This window comes from Amblyraja radiata, chromosome 28 (genome assembly GCF_010909765.2).
Source record: "Amblyraja radiata isolate CabotCenter1 chromosome 28, sAmbRad1.1.pri, whole genome shotgun sequence".
Classification (NCBI taxonomy): domain Eukaryota; kingdom Metazoa; phylum Chordata; class Chondrichthyes; order Rajiformes; family Rajidae; genus Amblyraja; species Amblyraja radiata.
Window position 1 is genome coordinate 15366731 of NC_045983.1, and position 22992 is coordinate 15389722.

Consider the following 22992-nt stretch of genomic DNA (forward strand, 5'->3'; position numbering starts at 1 on the left):
TAAGCCATACAACAGGTGGTGCAAAGAGAAAAATAAACAGAATGCAACGATGTGTTTCCGCAAGAGAAAATACAGGTAAAAAGTGCAAGGGGCGCACAAGGTAGTTTAGGAGATCAGCACCTTAGCCTACGAGAAAGCTCTTCAATATTCTGATAACAACGAGGAAGAAGCTAGTACTGATTCTGGTGGTGCATGCTTTCAAGCCCTTTTATCTTCTGTCTGACAGGAGAAGGGAGAAGAGGGAATGACTGGGGTGCAAATAGCTCTTGATTATGTTGGGTACTTTCCTAACGTAGTGTAAAATATAGACGGAGTCAATTAGTATTGAGGGGGGGGTGATGGTTAGCTGGTTTACATGGGGCTGCATCCACAAGTCAGTGGATGTCGTTTTCCTAGATTTTCAGAAATCCTTTGATAAGGTGCGACATGTGAGGCTGCTGAGGAAGATGAGAGCTCATGGTATCAGTGGGCAGATACTAGCATGGATAGTAGGATGGCTAGATGGCAGAAGACAACGAGTGGCAATAAAGGGGGCTTTTTCTGGTTAGCTGTCAGTGACTAGTGGAGTTCCGCAGGGGTCGATGCTGGCTTTGTGGCCAGGTTTGCAGATGATATATGAATGATTGCAGGTGGAGGGGCAGGTAGTGTAGAGAAAGCAGGGACTCTGCAGAAGGACTTGGTCAGGTTGAGAGAATGGGCAGGGAAGTGGCAAATGGAATATATTGGAGCAAAGTGTGGAGTCATGCATTTTGGTACTAGAAATAAAGGCATTGACTATTTTCTAAATGGGAAGAGAATCCAGAAATCGGACGAGCAAAGGGACTTGGGGGTGCTGGTCCAGGATTCCCAAAAAGTTCATTTGCAAGTCAAATCAGTAGTAAGGAAACCAAGTGCAATGCTAGCAGTTATTTCAAGAGGGCTAGAAAACAAAACAGGGATGTAATGCTAAGGCTTTATAAGACACCGAACAGACTGCATTTGGCGTACCGTGAGCAATTTTGGGCACCATATCTGAGGAAGGATATACTGGTTCTGAGGAGGGTCCAGTGGAGGTTCACAAGAATTATCCCAGGAATGAGTGAGTTAACATATGATGAGCAATTGAGGCAGTGGAGGCCATCAATGGATATATCTTGATTAGTACGGGTGTCCGGTGTAATGGAGAGAAGGCAGGAGAATGAGGTTAGGAGGGAGAAAAAGATCAGCCATGATCTATAATCAATGGCAGAGTAGACGATGGGCTGAATGGCTTAATTCTGCTCCTATCACTTATGACCTTATGACTACTGCAATTTTTTGCATTCTCGGAAAAGGAGTTGCCATGCTGTGATGCATACCAATAGGATACATTCCATTGGTGCATCTGTGGAAGATGATAACATTTATTAGAGACGTGTCGAATTTCATTAGTCTGAGCAAATGGAGGCAATGGCTTCCTTTCTTGGCCATAGGGTCAACATAAATGGACCAGGAAAAACTGTTCGAGGTATTCACGCCTAGGAACCTGAAGCTCCCGACCAACTCCACTTTAGCACCATTGCCGCTGACTGGGGCATGTGGTCCACTATGCTTCATAAAATCCATGACTAGCTCCTTCATGGCATGTGAAAGAAATGTTAGAACATATGGATGTGGTGACGTGCCAGTTTTGGAGGAATGATTCTTGCTTACAGGCAGAGACTGTTAAGGATGATTCCAATTCATCTAGCAGGAGAAGGAATGATTGAGGGTTCTGGCTTTCTCGATCACACTTAGATGTAATGGGTACACTCAATACCTGTTTAAAAAATAATTGCAAATACTAGAAATGTGGAATAAAACAGAACATTTTAGAAAGCAGGATAGGCAACATCTGCGGAGAAAGAAATAGTTATTGTTTTATGATGTTTTGTTGGTATTAATATTGATCAGAAGAGCGAGAATAGAAGTTTTGTGGCTTCTTGCTGCCAGGGGATTTGCTTGTACAAATATGAGGCGTGGGTCTACCGTGTTAACTTATGGACAAGGAGCTTTAGTTCTGGTAGCCCCACTCTTGCATTTGCAATCTTTTGGTTGTGAATGTTGAGTTGGTTTGTTAGAATTAGTATGCGGTGATCATACTGCTCAGTTCTTGGGGTTGTAGAGACACGTGGCCCACATTACGCGCCTGAAGTAGCAGCAGAGACTTGGGTCAGAATCTGCCTGATTTGTATTAGTGGCACCAGTGCACACTTGGCTACACATTTACATTGTAAAAGTCACAGCAGCAAGGAAGCTTTTGTTTCTAGCCTTTCAGGACTTAATTGACCTAATATTGTTTCACTAATCATCTCCTTATCCTTTTACATTCTTTCTTCCAAAATATTTAGACAATTTCCTGAAATGATATATTGTGCCAACACATGCTCTCAAAACCCTCTGAATAGATTTCTTCCAGGGTCCCTCCAATCTTGAAGTGCCTCTCCATTTTTAACCTCAGTGTACTCCAATTTCTATTTACCTGTGGAGCCCCAGCTCATCCTAGGGTGGATATTCAGAAGTTGGAATACTTAGCACCATAGAATGCCAAAACACTGAACTGCTGTCCAGTCCATTCCAGATGATTTTATCCTTTGTTGGGAAAAGAGTACTTATTGATTCTATAATCTTGTACTTGTTCAGGGTTATTAACAAAACAGCTAAAGTATGCAACTGATTTCATATACATTGATTCCCATTTAACTGTTCAGTTTCATCTTAAATGTCTTCAGACTGTCCACCTTTGAAACAGTATAATTGTCAGTACCTTGCCCAGTGTTAAAGCTCTTGAATGAACTCTGATTAACCTGACTCTGATCACGTTAATCCTGAGTCGTGGTGTTGATTGTACGCTCTTCAATTCAGCTAATGCAATGGCCTGGTAGTAACCTGAGGAACAAGTCGACCCTTTGATTATATCACAGGAAATTAGTACCATCAATTCATCCGTCGTACTGCATGCAGCCTCCTTGCTTTCCCATCTATCACTGCTCATTTTAATTTAGTTCATTTTTAATTTTGTGTTTGGTTTCTTTGCCTGCTACTTTTAAGAGTACATCTAAGTTTTTTCTGAATCCTAGTGTAATGTTGGTCTCCATCTCACCTGACCTGCTTGCCAGCTGTGGCATGGCTTTCCAAGCTTTGCCTTACCTCAGTTTGAATAAAGCAATTTTGAATAAGGGTCGGTCAATTGGTAAGGTAGATTTCACTAGGTTTTGTTTGTGAGCTGAACTCTGAACTCGGGGTCACGGGACTTGTTTCTGGGAGAGAGGCAGTGCCAGAGTGCATCTTTCTTAGGTTTTCCTGTGGAGACAGGTTCTTGGGTCATGATTTCACTGATGTCACTTTGTAATGGAATGTCAGAACGTCAAAGGGTAATGCGTGGTTCTGGTTACATTGATTCAGTTAAAGGTGTGCTTTAATGTGTAGCCTACTTCTATGTATGGGTTGTGTTTGTGATATAATGTTGTTGGTAATTCTACTTGGGTGGCACCTGGCACTGCCTCACAGCACCCGAGACCTGCGTTTGATCCTGACCTCGGTTGCTGCCTGTGTGGAATTTGCATGTTCACTCTGTGACCAAGGTGGGTTTCCTCTGGGTTGTACGTTAATTGGCCTCAAATGTGTAAGGAATGGATGAAAATGTGGGATAACATAGAACTAGTGTGATGGTTGGAGTGGACTCAGTGTGCAGAAGGGCCTGGTTCCATGCTGTATCTTTAAATTATAATAATCATGTAATCCAGGCACAATTTCAAATCCCAGTAAATCAGCTAGTAAATTTATGTTCAGTTAACTAAATAAATCTGTAATTATACAGCTAGTGGCACTAATTATACAGCTAGTGGCCTTGGTGTCATTAGTTTGTTGTAAAAATCCATTTGCTTCACTAATATTCTTAAAGGAAGGAAGTGTGCTATTCTTACGAGACTGACTTAAATCTGACTGCAGACCCACAGTAATGTGGCTAACCCTGAAATGCCCTGTTAAAATAGCATCGAATGAGGTAGGATCGACAGACTTTGCACAATAAGTGCCTTGAGTTGCCATTCAAGTTGCCAGGACCTACTGGTGGTGAATTTCACATCATGTCGAAACACAAATTGAGGATGTGGTTGGGATTCTTTGCAATGTCCTGGGCCCAGAGCGTTCTATGGGGTGATTCACTGGCAACACCAGGAGGGTGATGCTTGGCACCGTGGTTTTTCATGCTATAACTCCAGAATGTAAGATGTTTCCTGTTACCGTCTTACACACTTCACACTTTGAACCTCTGTCCACAATGCCAGCATTCACTGCCACAATTTTTATTCTCCAAAAGTTGCTGACATCTGAGGTGATGTTGAATTTAATAGCGAGTGTTTGTGATGGTCCAGTGCACAGGACCAAATTTCATTGAAGCAGGGAAATTTGAGCTGATCTCCAAGCCGGCAATGTGGCATTGTTACAGGATTGGAGAATCTTTCCCAAGCCTTACTCAGTGGGGATGTGTGCACATAGCTTTGTTCCTTGACTGATTTATTGCTTGCTTGGCTCATTTGGAAGCATTATTGCCCCTTGTGCCAGACGTTTGGACGTTCAAGCCCGACTGCAGGAGCTAGGAGCTGAGTCTAGGCTGACTTTCAGCGTTGTTTTTTTGGGTGAGGTGTTAAACAAAGATCCGTCTGCTTATTCTGGGGGAAGGGGTTATGCTAAAATACACGGCACAATTGAAATGAGAACAGGAGGTTCCTTCGTGTCCTGGCCAACATTCCTTCCTCAGCAAGCACCTAGAGTGGAGTAACTGATCATTCACCTCTCTATGTTTCTGTGACCTTTTATGCTACCTTAGCCTCTGTAAGTCACAAGAGATCAGTATGTTGCCTGCTTTCTCAACACGGCCTTTGTTTCTTGGAAACACTCTTTCTCTTGCTAAATTTCTAACTCCATAACTACAAGATTTTACCTGTAAAGTGAGCTGCATAAACTGTTGAGCTCCCTTTGAATGCAGTGATCCACTGCCTCATTTAGGGAAAAGGCTTGTGGCACTGGGCCAGCCCATGTCCTGCTCCATTGCAGCATGCTTAAGTGGAGCCTGTATTAAAACAATTTAGTGAAATTAGCGATTGCATTGTTCCTGATTTACCCCAATCTGCTGGTAATTATTTATCTTGGCATTTAAATGTTGGAATTGTATTAAAAAAAATTCCAGACATGCTGTAGGTTTGAGTACATTTGTGCATGGGTAACATCTGAGTTTGTTTTTAATGTCTCTTTACCCACTTAGGGAGATTTATGGATTTGCTAATTCACTTTTAGCAAAGAAATTGATATAGGATAATTAATAAGTAAAGGGATAGTAGAGGTACCGGGAAACTATGGCAAACTGGGAGAATGAGAGCTTGAGGATGCTATTCAGCCCTTCAATCCTACATTACTTTCAACTAAATTACAGAAGATCTGTCCGTAATTGAATCCGATGACCTGTTTTAGTTCTGTATCCCTTGACGTACATCTATAAAACAACTTCCACAGATCTCGTGTGTTGTTGAAAGCATCCATGGCATCTTGGGGAGTGATTGGTTTCAACCAGCCCTCAAGAAAGGATGCTCCTTTAGGAAGGAGATGAGGAGGAATTTCTTTAGTCAGAGCGTGGTGAATCTGTGGAATTATTTTCCACAGAAGGCTGTGGAGGCCAAGTTAATGGATATTTTTAAGGCAGAGATTGATAGATTCTTGATTATTATGGGTGTCTGGGGTTATGTGGAGAAGGTAGGAGAATGGGGTCAAGAGGAAAAGATAGATCAGCTATGGTAGAATGGCAGTAGATTTGATGGGCCAAATGGCCTAATTCTGCTCCTATTACTTATGAAGCAAGATGATTTTCTGCCCCTGTCTCCCTGCCCCTGAATGGCGTGGTTGTAATTTGATGTCCCCTAGTTCAGAACTTCTCCACCATCCTCTTCCTCATGATGATCTTGGACAAATCAGAGGAAATACCTCTTCATTATTAAGCTTATTAAATCTTTGTAAAATTTTTATTCACTTGGTCTTCTATATTCGATAGTTCAGTCAATGCTTGTGCAGCCTTTATCGTACCAACATGGCATTCAGTGAAGTGGGGGAGTGGATAATTGAAACTCTCTGATATTGAGTTTCTAATGTACCATATTTCAGGTTATAAAATCAAAAGACATTGTGTTACTGCCTCATTATTGACTTTCTCATTAAAGTCACTGAAAATGACTCGTTATTCTCCCAACCTGCCAGGGAGTGCTACAGCTGATGATCAAGAGCAAGGCCTGCTGTAGAACTCTTGTGACCTCTTCATTCCTCTTTCAGACGATCTTTGCCTCCTCTGCAGTGATCCTGGCCCATGTCGCAAGAGAATACAAGCTATTGAAATAGCTGATGGCTGCCACATAGGCAGTGTTGTGTTTACTGTTTCTTTCACTTTTGTTGCCGGGTTGACTTTTTTTACGATATTCCAGTCTAGAGTTTGAGCATAGAGTGGGAAAATATAAATGTTTTTCAGTTGTGGGGAATCCATGATGTAGTCATTTCATTCTTCCTGTATATTAAACACAGACATGTACACTGGGTCATCAGTGGGTTTTGCAGTCTGACTCATCAGACAGTCGAATGTGTAATCCTTTCAATAACGATGCTGTTTCATGAGAGTGTGATCATTATAAATGTTCTCAGTTTGCCTACCTTCAGTGACTTGCTTTGTACATGAAGCAAAGCTGGCATCTCTCATCTCTGATCTTTGATCTCTGATCTTTATATTTCAGTCCTGTACAATATAGTTTTCAATACTTTGGTTGCTGAAGTGAAAACGATCACTTCCCATTTGGTTGACTCACCTGAGGTGTTTTAAGTGTCTTGTGAGTGACACATCCCAACTTCTGCTAATAGAGTCTAGGTTTAGCTTTAGATTTAGAGATACAGCGTGGAAACGGGCCCTTTGGCTCACCGAGTCCATGACAACGTGCAATGACCCATGCATTAGTTCTGTCTGACACACCAGGGGCAATTTTGCAGAAGCCAATTAACCGACAAACCTGCACGTCTTTGGAATGTGGGTGGAAACCGAAGCACCAGAGGAAAACCCAGGCAGAACGTACAAACTCCGTACTGACCGAACCTGTAATTAGGATTTGCTGTAAAGCAGTAACTCTGCCGCAATGCCACTGTGTCACCATCATTGGATTATAGAATCATAGGACCATACAGCATGGAAACAGGATCTTCGGCCCAACTTGTCTATGTTGACCAAGATGCCCATCAAGGCACGTTCCATTTGCCTGCATTTGACCCATGTCTTTCTAAACATTTCCCATCCTTGTGTCTGTGAAAATGTATTTTATGTGTTGACTTTATCTGTCCTAACTACTGCCAGATGCGTACCACCCTCCGTGTGAAAAGTTGCCCCTCAGATTTCAATTTAGAGATACAGCTTTGAAACAGGCCCTTCGGCCCACTGAGTCCACGCATCATACACTAAAACAATCCTACACACCAGGGACAATTTAACAATTTTACCGAAGCCATTAACCCGTAGTCAAGATCGAACCCGGGGCTCTGGTGCTGTAAGGCAGCAAATCTACCACTGCGCTACTGTGTAGCCGCTTAGATCTTTCCCCTCTCAGTTTAGCCTGTGCCTTAAATTTCTTGTTCCCCAAGTCTGGGAATAAGTGCATTCACCCTAAAAATGCCACTTATGATTTTATACAGCTCTATAAGTCAAGTCAAGTCAAGAGAGTTTACTGTCATGTGTCCCAGATAGGACAATGAAATTCATGCTTGCTGCTGCACAACAGAATATTGTAGGCATAAATACAGAATAGATCAGTGTGTCCATATACCATAGAATATATATATACATACATAAATAAACAGATATGGTGCAATAGGCTGTTATAGTTCAGAGTTTGTTTGAAGTTGTGTTTAATAGTCAGATAGCTGTAGGGAAGAAGCTGCTCCTGAACCTGGATGTTGCAGATTTCAGGCTCCTGTACCTTCTATCTGATGGCAGCGGATAGATGAGTGTGTGGCCAGGATGGTGTGGGTCCTTGATGATGTTGGCAGTCTTTTTGAGGCAGCGACTGCGATAGATCCCTTCGATGGTAGGGATGTCAGAGCCGATGATGGACTGGACAGTGTTTACAACGTTTTGCAGCCTTTTCCGCTCCTGGACGTTCAAGTTGCCGAACCAAGCCACGATGCAACCGGTCAGCATGCTCTCTACTATGCACCTGTAGAAGTTCGAGAGAGTCCTCCTTGACATACCGATTCTCCGTAATCTTCTCAGGAAGTAGAGACGCTGATGTGCTTTCTTTATAATTGCATCAGTGTTCTGGGACCAGGAGAGATCTTCGGAAATATGCAAGCCCAGGAATTTTAAGTTTTTGACCCTTTCCACCATTTGATATAAACGGGACTGTGGGTCCCCATCCTACCCCTTCCGAAGTCCACAATCAGTTCCTTGGTTTTGCTGGAGATGAGAGCCCAGGTTATTGTGCGGGCACCATTTGGTCAATCGGTCGATCTCATTTCTATACTCTGACTCGTCCCCATCAGTGATACGTCCCACAACAGTGGTGTCATCGGCAGTGGCGTAGGGTGGGTTTTGAGCGCCCGGGGCAGTTTAAAATATTGCGCCTCCTCATTAGCGGCTAGCCATGGCCCATGAGCTGTTATAAATCCAAGTTTTGTATTTATTTTCTCAACCTAACAAAAAGATGGCGGCACTGCCTTAGCAGCTGCGGCTCGCCTGCAGTCTGTCTGTTTTTTTCTTCTTTTTTTGTGTTGTTCTTTTGACCTGTTTAGTTGATTTTTGGTTTATTATGTTGTGTATGTGGGGGGGGGGGGTGTGGGGGTGGGGGGGAACACGTTTTTGGTCTCTTCTTCGGGGGATGCGACTTCTTTTGTCGTATCCCCCGTCTCCGCCTGCGCCGAGGCCTAATGGCGGAGCTGGCGGCCTCGGAGCTGGAGCAGCGGCAGCGGCGGCTGGGACAGCGGCAGCGGCGACCAGAACTCGGAGCTAGGCAGCGGCAGCGGCGGCTTTGACAGCGGCAGCAGTGGCCTGGCCTCGGAGCTGGGACAGCGGCAGCGGCCGCCCGGCATCGGAGCTGGGGCGGCGGCAGCGGCGACCTGGCCTCGGAGCGGGGACAGCGACAGCGGCGGCCTGGCCTCGGAGCGGGGGCAGCGGCAGCGGCCACACGGCATCGGAGCTGGAGCAGCGGCAGCGGCGACCTGGCCTCGGAGCTGGGACGGCAGCGACCAGAACTCGGAGCTGGGGCACGTTCCGGCGGCAGCGGCCACTCGACCCGACCGCGGGCCTAGTGGACGACAGCGGCGGCTGAGACAGCGGCAGCGGCCTCGGCGCAGAGATCGCTGGTTGGTTAAAACTGTTGGATACATTTTTAGGGGGGCAAAAAAATAGTTGGATAAATTTTTTTTATAAAATGGCAAAAAAAAATTACATTTTATTACAATAATTCAGGGGAAGGCTGCCAAAGAGGTGCAGCGTGCCTTTAGAACAATTTTTTTTGCCATTTTATATATATTTTTTATCCAACAATTTTTTTGCGCCCCTAAAAACTTAGCGCCCGGGGCAACCGCCCCTCTGGCCCCCCCCACGCTACACAACTGGTCATCGGCGAACTTGATGATGGAGTTTGCACTATGTCCGGCTGCGCAGTCATGAGTATAGAGTGAGTACAGCAGGGGGCTGAGCACGCAATTGTTATCGAGGATGACACATTTCAACCAATACGGACAGACTGTAGTCTGTGAATGAGGAAGTCGAGGATCCAATTGCAGAGGGGTGCGAAGAAACCCAGATCTGAGAGCTTGGTAACCAGCTTGGAGGGGATGATGGTATTAAATGCCTAGCTGTAGTCAATGAATAACAGCCTGACATATGAGTTTTTGTAGTCCAAGTGGTCCAGAGCGGAGTGGAGAGCCAGTGAGATCGCATCTGTTGTGGCGGTAAGCGAACTGCAGTGGGTCCAGGTTCTTGTCGAGGTAGGAGTTGATATGCGCCATGATCAACCTCTCAAAGCACTTCATCACCACAGGCGTTAGTGCCACTGGTCGATAGTCATTGAGGCACGTCACCTTGCACTTCTTGGGCACCGGTATTATTAATGCCCTTTTAAAGCAGGTGGGAACCTCAGACCTCAGAAGTGAGAGGTTGAAAATGTCCGTAAAAACTCCAGCCAGTTGGTCCACACAGGTTTTTAAAACACGCCCGGGTATACCTTCAGGTCCAGGCGCTCCTCAGATCCTCAGATCACTCCTCAGTGTCCTACGCTCTATTAGTAAAGTTCTAGCCTGTCCAACCTCACCCTATAACTCAGTCCCTCAAATCCTGACAACATTCTTGTTAATCTTTTCTGCACTCTTTCCAGCTTAACAGCATCTAACTTACCAAAAACCATTACCCCCCCCCCCCACCGACCCCTTCTCCCCCTCCCTTCTCCTCCTCCCTTCTCCTCCCTTTACCCCCTGCCTTCACCACCTGCCTTCTCCTGCCTTCACCCCCACCCTACTCCCCTTTACCTTCCTTTTCCCCTTTCTCCCTTCTCCTCCCCACACCCCCCCTTAAACCCTCCCTTACTCCTCCCTTACCCCCTCTTTTTCTCCCCCCCATGCCCCTCTGCTCCCCCTTTCTCCCCATTATGCCCCCTCTTTCTCCTCCCCACTCTGCCCCCCTTTCTGCACACCATCTGCCCCCCCATGCCCCCTACCCCCCCTCCCACTTCTCCCACCTTTCTCCCCTCTTCTCCCATCTTCTTTCTTCTCTCCCCTTCCTCATTGTGTTCCACCTGGACTCGTAAGATTTCTCCCCCACCCCTTCTATCTACATTATCTTCACAATTCACAACTCTTCTCTCCTTATCTCATACCATCCCTGGCTTTTGTCCAACCATCTGCCTATCCAAAACCCCCTTCACCTGTATTCACCTTCACTTGCCACGTTTGGTCTTGTCCCTCCCAGCTTTCTTCGCTCCCCTCAGTCCGAAGAGGGTCCCGACTCGAAACGTCACCAATCCATGTTCATCAGAGATGCTGCCTGATCGACTGAGTTGCTCCAGCACTTTGTGGCTTTGTTGATAAACCAACATCTGCTGTTCTATGTTTCTGCACTGGTAAACACTTGTTGGATGAATGACATTTTCTGTACAGCAGATGCTAGGTGTTTACATTTAGGGGTGTAAGATTCTGAATTAACTTTCATCAGTAGGGGAAGCATCCAAACCCTATACCTTTCCTGTGGGTCCTTCCCTGAGGCAAGGATGCCACCGGCTAGTATTTCACCAGACTGGATCATGTTCAGGGATCGATTCCCTTTTACGTTTAGACTGTTTTATGTTCATTATTTAGAGTCAGGATTTCCAGTTGAATGGGCAGTTTGTTTTTTTGCCAAAATGGATTGGAACCAACAATTTCCCTTTTGATGTTTGAGGAAAGTTGCAGAATACCCATGGAAATTCCCTGCAGCTCTGCCATCAGTCCTTGGGATTGTTACTGGAATTTCGTTTTGCTGAGGGTGGAAGATTTTGATTCTGTGCGTTTAAGCACAAATTCAGATCATACTTTCCACTGTTTCTTGACTTGTCTCATGTTTTTGGCAACTGGCAGACAGACCCGTTTCAGAAATAAAAAAATCCAATGGTGCTGGAAATTTAAAGTAGAAGCAGGAACAGTTGGACCACTCAGCAGGTTAGGAACCCCCTTGAAAAGAGAAGCCAATAACATTCAAGTCAGATCCACAATTGTCTTGGTGACAGAGGATAGTGGTGGATGGGTGTTTTTCTGGCTGTAACATGGTGTACCATAGAGTTGGGTGCTGAGACCGTTGTTTGTCATATTTATAAATTACTTGGAAGAAAACGTAGGTAATCTGATCAGTAAGTTTGCAGATGACAAGAAAATTGGTGGAATCATAGATAGCGAGGAAGGTTGTCAAAGGTTATAACCTTAGGGTGGCACAGGGAGAATGTGCAAGCTTCGTACAGACAGCTAGGTCAGGATCAGACCAGGTCTCTGGCGCTGTAAATCAGCAACCCCACCAATGCTCCACTGTGCATTTGGACCGGCACTAAGAAAGAAAAGCTGTAGAGGGAGTTATGCCTGATGTAGGCAAATTGAATTAGCGGAGATAGCCATCCTATCAACAATCAAGGAAGAGTGTCCCCCCGAGTCACTCCCTCTTCTCCCCTCTCCCATCAGGCAAGAGGTACAGAAGTGTGAAAACGCACACCTCCAGATTCAGGGATAGTTTCTAACCAACTGCTTTCAGACAACTCAGCCATCCTATCACCAACAAGAGAGCTACTATCCACATCATTGGAGACCCTCGGAGTATCTTTAATCGAACTTTATTGGACTTTATCTTGCACTAAACGTGATTCCCTTTATCATGTGTGTGTGCACTGTGGACGGCTTGATTGTAATCATGTATAGTCTTTCCGCTGACTGGTTAGCACAAAACAAAACGACCTCGGTACACGTGACAATAAACTAAACTAAACTAAGTATAGAGTCTTCTCAACATCCTCCATCATGAAGACATATGAAGTTCTGATTTAACTTATCTACGTTTTTTGTAATCCAATTTCCCAGTCCCAGTTCCATAACTCCCTAAGAGTCCCACACTTACCCTAGCTCTCTTTGTCCTTTGTGTATGTGTAGACGCCTTTGCTGTTAATTTTGATGCTAATTGCTAGTTTTATCACAATCAATTTTCTCCCTCATTAACATTTTGTCTCTCACTGCTGTTTCTTGTAAAAATCCCCAATCCTCTGGTCTACCACAAGGCCTTGTTAGTTTGTATGCTCCAGGATTTAATATTTTCCTTGACCTCTTTCTAATTGAGATAAATTTCTGCTGAGCGTTATGAACTACATTTTTTAATATCTCCACAGCTCATCCACTGACCGATCATTGGCCTATTTACCCAGTCTATTCCTGGCAACTCCACCTTCCCACTATAATTGACTTTACTACGTTGATGACATTGGTTATCGACACCAGGGTTTTCATCCTCAAACTGTATCTGGAATTCTGTCATGTTGTGATCACTACTCCCGGGGGGATCTTTAACCACAACATCTTTTATTAATTCTCCCTCATTGCCCATGACTAAGTTTAAAATAGCTTGTTCCCGGGCAAGTTCTGTAACGTACTGCTCTCGGTTGAGCAGGGCATGACCACTGTGGTCACTTGAAGAATAAATGGTACGTTTGGATTTCTACTGAATGTGCTTCTGGCAGCCTCTGATCAAACAGAGGACCACACAACAACAACATTATGCAGACAACACAGACTGAACATTTCAGTCATACATTCATTTTCCTCACAGCATTAGCTTAAACTGGACATAATTGTTGTTCTAAGCCAGGCAGAGAAAAGAAAAGAGAAAGCACAACTGCATGAACTGTCAGATTGTGCATGTGGCTTGCCAGGATTACATTCCTAACGATTGCTGCCTGCTTTCTGGGGAGGGGTAGCTTTTACAAAAAATCATTTTTGCCAGCCTTTGCTGCCTGAATGTCTGATTTTCAATTTTATTCTTGAGCCAGTTGCTGAAGAATGCCCTGTTGGCGGAAGTGGGACCTGCCAATTGAAGAACAATTGAATAGTGTTATTAGTTTATTGTGAGAGGAGACACACTGGTGAATGATACAGAGCTAATTAGAAAGGCACAACATCCTGCCATGTGTTGGCCTTCTCCGCTTTTGTTTCCTGACCCTCCAGTCAGCCTTCTGAATTTTGTTTCATGTTTTCCCAATTGTACGTCTCACTCCTAAAGAGGCGATGTCTAGTCTGTGAGAACACACAATAACTTTATTCAGCTTTCATTTGACCACTTGTCTGCTAACCTCATACAAATCATGTCGTTTAAAGATTGTTTTACATATGGTGTTGAAGGTTAAAGAAACATGTTCTTTTCACAACGTTTTCAGGGAACCTTAAATGCCGTGTCCATGTCGTGTGTAGAGGTTTGCTGACCCTTTTCTTGTATAAGGGTGAAGAATGTTCACATGTCCAGACAGTAATGTTTCTGGCCTTGCTGTGTACTCTGTCATGCAGCAATCTCTTGCTGCAGTCCCTGAAGTATCTTCAAATATCATGGAATGTAACGGCAATGCTACTAAGCATTGATTATTCAGGGGATTATTTAGGATCCTCCTCTTCCTGAATGGCTTGGAGCTTCAGGTTTGTAGGCATTGTTAATAGAGTCTTGGTTAATAGCCTGCCAAATCTGTGATCGAACACTCACCTTTATTCTCCAAATATTTCTGTCAACTCCCTCCAGATTTTTAACTTCACCTACACACTAGGGCCACTTTAACAATTTAACTTACGTATTTGGAATGTGCAAGGAAACGTACATGGTCACAGTGAAAACTCCACGTAGACCCCACTGTGTTGGGCAGTGAGGCAACAACTCTCGTAGTCATATCATTGTGCCATCCTGAAAGGAGCCATCTACTTCCTGACTTCTATTCGCCAACTGAAGTACCTCTCCATGAGACTGGTAGAAGATACCTGTTGCACATTGAGACCTTTCTATTGGGACTAAATATAAATGTTACTGATTCCAAATGTAGATGATTTAGTTTAGCTTAGTGTTGGGTTACAGCACGGAGACAGGCCTTGCAGCCCATGTAGTCCACACTGACAATTGATCACCTTTTCACACTACTTCCAATGTCAGTCCCATTTTCTCAACCTCTCGTTGCACACTCGGGGCAATGTTACAATGAACCTACAAACCTGCTCCTGGGGAAACTCACACGGTCACAGGGAGAATGAGCAAACTCCTCACAAAAAGTACCCAAAATCATGATCAAACTCAGATCTCTGGCACTGTGAGGCAGTGGCTCAACAAGCTACCAGACTGTTTCACCAGTCAAAATGTTAATTTTATCCACCGATCAAAACTAACATTTTAATTCCTATCTATAATAAACCTCGAGTGAGTGACATTGATTTTCTGTTTCCTTCTTTGAAATCGTCAATTCCTTTAATATTACATTTAATTATGTACTTTAAATATCTACACGTTTTTGGAATGTTTCTCCTGGGGGACTGGATAATGCAGTGGATTAGCATAATGACCTTTCAGCACAGGGATCTGTATTCTAATCTTGGCTAAATTAATGGAGTATAAAACCCTAATCCCTACAGTCTTCCAAATCCTCTTGTGAGTGAGCTTGAGGCAATCTCTGCCTGTACTTCAGTGAGGGGGTGCAGGCATAGGTAAGTGCACCCAGAATGCCACCAGATCAGTAGTGGATGCCTGAAACGCGCTGCCATGGATGGCTGTGGAGGAAGATACATTAGTGGCATTAAAGAGGCTTTTAGGTAGACACATGGATATGGAGGGATATGGATTACATGCAGACAGAGGAGATTAGTTTAACTTGGGATCATGTTTGGCACGGGCACTGTGGGCCGAATGGCATGTTCCTGTGGTTCTGTTCAATTAACTGTGTAACACTGGTCAGGCTGCAGAATTACCATTCCAGGAAAGATACATCAGAGAAGGTGCAGAGGAGATTTGCTTCTATCCACTTTTTAATGTTCCTTTCTCTTGAGGATTTTCGATTTATTTCCCAAACATGCTAAGAAATCAGTTTTGGCTTGCTGCCGACACAGTGAAGCTGCTTGTTTTGTTTTCTCTATGTATTTGCATCTGACCGCTCTACCTTTGATTGACCTTTCCAGATTCTGAGGTTCCATTCATTTCCATGGACTGAAAGGTCTGGCCATTCTTCACCTGGCTGGGAATATCATCAGGCCTCTGCTGTTTCCTAGAACTGGTTTCTCCACTCACCACCAAATTCCACCTTTGCTTAGCTGAGGATTTCACAATCGGAACAGCCTCTTGCTTTATCAAATAATGGTTTCACCCAGCGAACACAGCCAGGTTCAAGCTACACTGGGCTGTTTTAGGGTAAAACACATGGCACTCTTTGGATTCCAACCCTACCTGGCTTTCTCTGTCATTTTACATTGCCTGGGTTCCTGTTTAGTCTTGGGATTTTCATTGTTTATGTTTGCTCTTAGGACCCATTGTATTTAAGTGATTTATCTCCTTCCTGAACTACTGTCTGCCCATCTCAGGAAATGGTTTTCCACAAGATAGTTTGTGAGAAGCCCACTGGCTCTCACTATCAATTCGATTGCACTGTTCATCCTGCTTCCTGTAGACTAAACAATTTGCAATTTCTTCCTCTCTTTCTACCCCCCTCGTCCTCCACTCCCCCTTGCCCCTCTTCTCCATTTGCTCCAGTCACTCCATTCCCCATTGGAACCTCCCTTGGTATTTCAAGCTCGTTTGCCCGATAATTTAGGAAAAAATGAGGACACAATGTGAACACTGACCTTGGGTCCAGGACAGTGCTTAAAAGGAGGAGAACAAGGAAATCAGAAGGGCCAGGAGATAGCTCTGGCAGGTAGCATTAAGGACAATCCCAAAAGATGTTATAAATACATAAGGGGGGAAAAAGGTAACTAGAGAGAGAGAGAATGGGACCTCTCAGGAATCAAAGCGGTCACCTCTGTGTGGAGCTACAGGAGATGGGAAAGGTCCTCAAAGAGTATTTCTCCTCTGTATTTATAGCCCAGACTAGGGGAATCGAGGAATATCTTGCCCAGACTAGGGGAATCGAGGAATCTCTTGCCCAGACTAAGGGAATCGAGGACCAGAGGACATAGGTTCAAGGTGAAGGAGGAAAGATTTAATAGGAATCTGAGGGGTAGCTTTTTTACACAAAGGGTGGTGGGTGTATGGAATGAGCTGCCAGAGGAGGTAGTTGAGGCTGGGACTATCCCAACGTTTAAGAGACAATTGGACAGGTACATGGATAGGACAAATTTGGAGGGATATGGACCAAGCGCAGGCAGGTGGGACTAGTGTAGCTGGGACATGTTGGCCGGTGTGGGCAAGTTGGGCCGAAGGGCCTGTTTCCACACTGTATCACTCTATGACTAATATATACTGGTTGGAGCAGTTCTTTAATAATCATTCTGGAAATATGAGCGTAAAGGAAAGGTACTATTGCAGTTTTAGGAACTTTAATCTTTAGACCGCGTATCAAAATTGGAAGAGTAATTTGGAAGATTAGGAAGTGTGTCAAATGTTATGGGGAGATGGCAGGAGAATGGGGTTGAGAGGGAAAATTAGAACAGCCATGATTGAATGGTGGAGTAGACTCGATGGGCCGAATGGCTAATTCTGCTCCTATAACTTATGAAATTATGTTGTTAGAAAATAATTAGGAGCACTATCTTGAAGCAAACAAACTCCTGTGCACTGTCAGAGCATGATATCAGCACATTTGCTCCATCTGCCAAGCATCCTGCACATAGCTACTTCAGCCACTCTCCAACTTGGTGGGTGTGGTTCTGGAGGTACATTGGCTATCTATGGCTAGGTGGTTATGGGTATTGAGCAGAGCAGGGCCCTGAGTGCAGTTCAAGATGCCCCTCTGCTGATGATCAACAAGGAGAAGTGTTGTTGCAGATTCATATTGATTGAGGTCTGCTAATGAGGAACTCAAGGATCCAGTTGGACAGTGAGGAGCAGAGACCCAGTTCTCTTAGTTTCACAATTGCTTTGTTAAGGGCCTGTCCCACTTGGCCGTCATTCGCACGCCATTTACACGACCTGCTAGCGTGTGGGTAGTGCGTGGGCGGGCGCATGGAGTAGTGTGGGAGAGTATGGAATGGAGGAGTGTGGCATTCGTCCTGCACGAAATCTTTGCGCGCCACCGGCCTGTCGCGTAACTGACGGCTAAAGTGGGACAGGCCCAAGACCCTGGCACGGCGCAAAGTCTCACCTCCAACAGCAGCAGAAGCAGGCAAACGATCGCCAAGCTCGGCCTGGGGCTCACGGCCGTTGGGGATCCGTGTCCGTCCCCACTCCTACCCTCAGAGCGGGGCCAAGACGATTGGAGATAGACACAAAATGCTGGAGTAACTCAGCAGGACCGGCAGCATCTCTTGAGAGAAGCAATGGGTGACGTTTCGGGTGGAGACCCGAAATCATCCGTTCCTTCTCTCCAGAGATGCTGCTGGTCCTGCTGAGTTACTCCAGCATTTTGTGTCTATCTTCAAATGACGTCACACGCTCCAGACGGCTGTGCGGGCGCATGATGACGCGGAACCGTCGCGCACCGGCCTGTCGCATAAATGACGGCCAAGTGAGACAGGCCCTTTACTCGTTTATCAGATGTCTCTGCCTATTATGCACAGACAGGACTGTTACATTGTCTGTTTGTGGAAGGAGGTGTTCTGGTCAGTTTTGGATTTGTTACAGGGTTCAGCTGTGAGTCTGTTTGGTATTGGAAAGGCAGCTCCTCCAAATCGTGCTGCAGGGGTAGGTTAGGTGCAATCATGTTTGTTCCTGTTTTCCTGAAAGGTAGTAAAGACCAGGCATTCATGTGAATTCTCTGCTTGCTGGATTACAAGTATACCTGTATAACCAAGGGAACTGGGTCTCTGCTCCTCACTGTGCTTGACTTCCACATTAGCAGACCTCAATCTTAATAGTTTTAGGTTTATTGAAACATTGTTTTACTCTTTGTATATCCAGATTTTGCTTGTAATTTTTCTGAATGTTTAGGATTCCTGATTTATTTTTTGTGACTAAGGTGCCTTACTTTGTTACCAATCTAGATGGTTTCCCCCAAAGTCCCACTGTGAAACTGGGGTCCCATAATGGTGCAGGAGGAAAAAAGTGTACTCTCCACTCAATAGATTGTTCTAAAATAATAACTCCAAGTATTATTTTCTCCCTGTAGCAATGTATGCTATAATCGTAAGCATTTGCTACTCCTGATACACAATGTGCAGCTGGTTTCAATAATCTGTCCCCCGGTACTCTGTAACCTCTCACCTGTGCTCGACTGCTCTTCCTGTATTTGTATTTTCTTTTACCCTTTCCCGGTCTTATTACAGTTGCCCACGGTAAATGACATTGGCTGCTTGTCAGCCAAACTTACCCAAATCCGCATCAGTGTCAAACGGCACTGTGTCAAGTTCACTCTGAGAGACTTGGTGTTAAAAATGTAGGCAGGAGGCAAATACATCTTGAGTTGAAGGCAGTTCCTGTTCAGAATCGAATCAAAGTCTGGGCACATCACTAAAGACAGAGAGTCGTACAATTTGAAATACTCTCTGAAAATGGCACTGGTAGAAGGTTTAGTTAACTGTTAAATCTGATTTTTGTGAGACACATATTTGCATCATACGTTGGCCATGATCATGTTAAAAGGCAGTCATAAGAATTAGGAATAGGAGGAGGACACTTGGCCCTTTGAGCACACCCTGTTCTTCACCAAGTTAATGGTTGTTCTAGCTTACTACCATTTCTTAACATTATCCCAATATCCCCTTCTTATCCAAAAATCTATTCTTGTCTGTAGCCCTTGTGTAAATTATTCTAAAGTGTCACAACCCTCTGAGTGAAGAAATCTCTGCTCATCTCAGCCTATCCCTTATTGTGAGATTACGATGTGTGATTTGGACTCCTCAGAGAAGGGCTTGGTAGGGATGGCGTTGGGATGTTTTCACCAGTGGGAAATCCTCAAACAAAATGATGTAGTTTCAAGATAAGAAGCCAGTCATTTAAAACTGGGTGCTTAGAAATTTCTTCTCACAGAGGATAGTGAATTCTCTACCTCCGAAGGAACATTGGAAGTTTTCAAAGTGGAGGTGGATATATGTTTGATATATTCTGTGGAAAAGAGCCATGTGGAGAACAGGCACAGAAGAGGAGTTGAGGACAGCATAGAGCATAGATCCCTCTGGATCATATTAAATGGTGGGGTAGGGGCTTGTTAGCTTGCTCCTGATTTCTTGTAGAAATAAGGAACTGCTGATGTCAGTTTTGAAAATAAAAAGACGCTAAAGTGCTGGAGTAACTTAGCGAGAGTAACTTCTTCAGGGATGCTGTCTGACCCACTGAGTTACTCCAGCAGTTTGCGTCCTTTCTTTCCCAGCGTTCCTGTGTGTGAAATGTCTTCCTTTCATCTAACCTGTTGAGCCTGTTTGAATTTAGCAATTTTCTCATTCTGCCAAACTACTGAATACATGCCTAATCTACTCATTCTACAGTATTCTCCTAGAACCAATCCAGTTAAGCTTCACTTTTCTTTCTCAAGTATTAAGTATTAATGGCATGTATTAATTGAGATCAAAACTGACACATTCTCCAAGTGCAGTGTTCTATAATTTCAGTGAGATATCATAACTCCTGTACTTAAATCCTCTCTTTCTAAAGGCCAAATAATTTGTTACCTTAATCACCTGCTCCACTTGCACACTGGCTTTCAGCACCTTGTGTACAAATACAAGTAAGTTGCTTTGAGCATCGGTGTTCTGTTTTGTGCACCAAAGTAGATATCTTCACAGTTTTCCACATTACATTCAATCTGCCATATCCTTGCCTACCCGCTCTACTTGAAGCCTCTTTATAACTATCATTAGCAAATTTGGAAATATGTCATAGGTCCTCTCAACCTCTTAAGTTTGTTTGTGAATAACTGCAGCCCAAGCACTGACTCCTGTGTGTCCTTTTAGTCCTAGCCTTCCAACCTCTCAAAGATCTGCATTCCCACACTATACTGTCCAGTAACCAATTCTCAATCCGTGTCAGTGCATTGCCTTATCTCGAAGTGTCCAAACCTTATTGACCAATTTATCAAAAGCCTGAAAGTACGAGTACACCACATCCACTAGTTTCCCCCCTTATCAATCTCCATATCTTTATCTTTATTCAACTTATTACAAAACTCGAAGATGTAGATCATCAGGTACTTGGAGTTTCTAAGCTTTTACTCTCATCAACTTCACTGTGACTTTTATTTAAACGTACTAATTTCCATTAGTTCCTTATTTCTCCTGGACCCTTGGACGTTTGATACTTCCAATAAAGTAACTGGGAAGAATGGGCTGGGGTGATGAGGTGTAAATGGACACTTAGCGTTCCTGCATTGTAAGGGAAGATGTACATGGTGAGGTACCAACCTCGCTTATCAGAAGTGTGTATAGAACATCCTGGAAATTTGGGGAACATTTTAATGGGGAGGTATGACAGAAACGTGGTGGGGGAGGGGGGGGGGCAGCAATGTTGTTGTAGAGATAGTGGTTGGAGGGTAATGCGTTGTTGCAAGTGCAGGGGGGGGAGGAGCAATGTGGGAGACACAAGATGTTATCAACAAAGGAGAAAGGGAAGAGGTTGGTAGTTATAAGGAAGAGTGTGCGTTATTGGTGTGGGAGGGTGGGTACGTTATAGGAGTGGGGCTTTGAGGAATAAATAAACAGTTTATAAATGAACTGGGGGTGGATGCAGGTTGTAAGTGGTGGTATAGAGAGGACACAGGTTGTTGTACCTGGGGTTGGGATATTATAGGTGAAGACGTGGGGAGGAGTTCACGCTATAGGTGAGGGGAGGGAAGAGGTTGTTATAGGTGTGGGAACATGGAGACACAAGAAGTTAATTCATAAAGTTATGGGGTGAGAATTGGCCATTTGGTTATTTGTAAAAGGAGATGGAGATTGGGTGGGTATCTGGTGGGATTAAGTAGTGATTTTGTGAGGTGAAAGGTGAAGGAACAACCTGAGAAGAGGAAGTCAGTAAAGTTGAAACAAGAGTGGAGCGGTAGCTGAAGGGGGTGTCTATGAGGCATCAGGAGAGTCCAGTTGGGAAAATCAACAGAAATATCTCGTGTCCTTTAAGATCTCAGCTGGATTATCCCAAAAATCGCAGCTCAGAGTGTCTTACACCATTAACTCTTTTCAGGAGTCCCTCGAAAGTGAGTGATACAAATTTCCACTCTGGTATTGTAGGTGACTAATGAGACCACAGGCTCTTCCATTAATGGAATAGATGGGTTGATAGTTTGTCAGATAATTTGCTCAATACTGGGCCTACATGACCTGTGTGCATGTTCTCTATGCCAGTGGTCCTGAGATGGAGAGTTATTGCTTATTACTTCAGGTTCTTAAAATCCTTATGCGCTCTTGTCTCTTACTGAGAATTTGCTGCTCTCTCTCTGGGGAATGTAGAGACCATGGCTTGCGCCATTCACACTGATGCAATTGTTTTGTTTCCTAGTTTTGGTGCTTGGGGATTCCTCCTGGATTCCTACCTGTATCCAGTCGAGTCCCAGTTTTCTAATAACATATCTAGAAAATCTGTTCTGATCTGCTTATTATTTTCCCTAAATTCTTAATTCCCAAGTTAACCAGAAATGACTGGGAATGTGCTCCTGGTTATTGAGCATTTAAAAAATCAGGTTAACATTTCAGGTACAACATTTCATCAGATCTGGAAATAGTTCAGTCATGTTTTCTGAATGATTTGGCATCCACCCAGTGTTTGTTTATGGTGCCTCGTCCCCTGAATATTATGCAGCTTGCAGTTTGTTGGTGAAGAAATCTGTGCTAACATGTCTCGCGTTGTGGTCAGATAATTGCAAGAAAAAATATTTAATAAATAAACCGCAGCGGTGAAGGTGAAAGTTTTCCAAGTATTTGAGGAAAGAGCTGAAGCCGTGTTGAGCCTTTTCAGTCTTTATGAACACAAGCATATCATGCTGCTTCTTTCTGTGTCCTGTGATATATTAGATTCTGGTTCGGAGAACTGCCGATCAGTGATTCAGGAGCACGCCACGGCACTGGGACTGGCCATGTTTGGTTTGCTAGTGGAACGGTGCATCGAACAGTTAAAGGAAGCGGCTAAAGGTAAGTGTTTATGCAGGTCTATACCAATCGTATATCTTTTTCATCTACGTCAGAATTAAATCACCAGTATTTATTTATCCTATGTAACAATTAGTGCGTAAAACGGCACCCTGTTAATGTGATTTGCTCTGTTGTTTATGTGCTGCTAAAGCTTTGTGATTGTTACTAACCTCCTGCCTTTAGTGAGTTGCTAGGTGGTGCATTGTGCCACACTGTCAACATGTATTTCTACATTTCACTCAA

General features: G+C 44.2%; 1 protein-coding gene across 1 annotated transcript in view; it reads left to right on the plus strand.

The window, feature by feature from the left end:
• The window catches only part of smg6 (SMG6 nonsense mediated mRNA decay factor), a 293373-nt gene that overhangs the window by 107587 nt on the left and 162794 nt on the right, over positions 1–22992 (plus strand). Inside the window, exon 11 of the mRNA XM_033045897.1 lies at positions 22633–22749. Coding sequence (XP_032901788.1) covers positions 22633–22749 — 117 coding nt within the window. The remainder of the gene's footprint in view (positions 1–22632; positions 22750–22992) is intronic.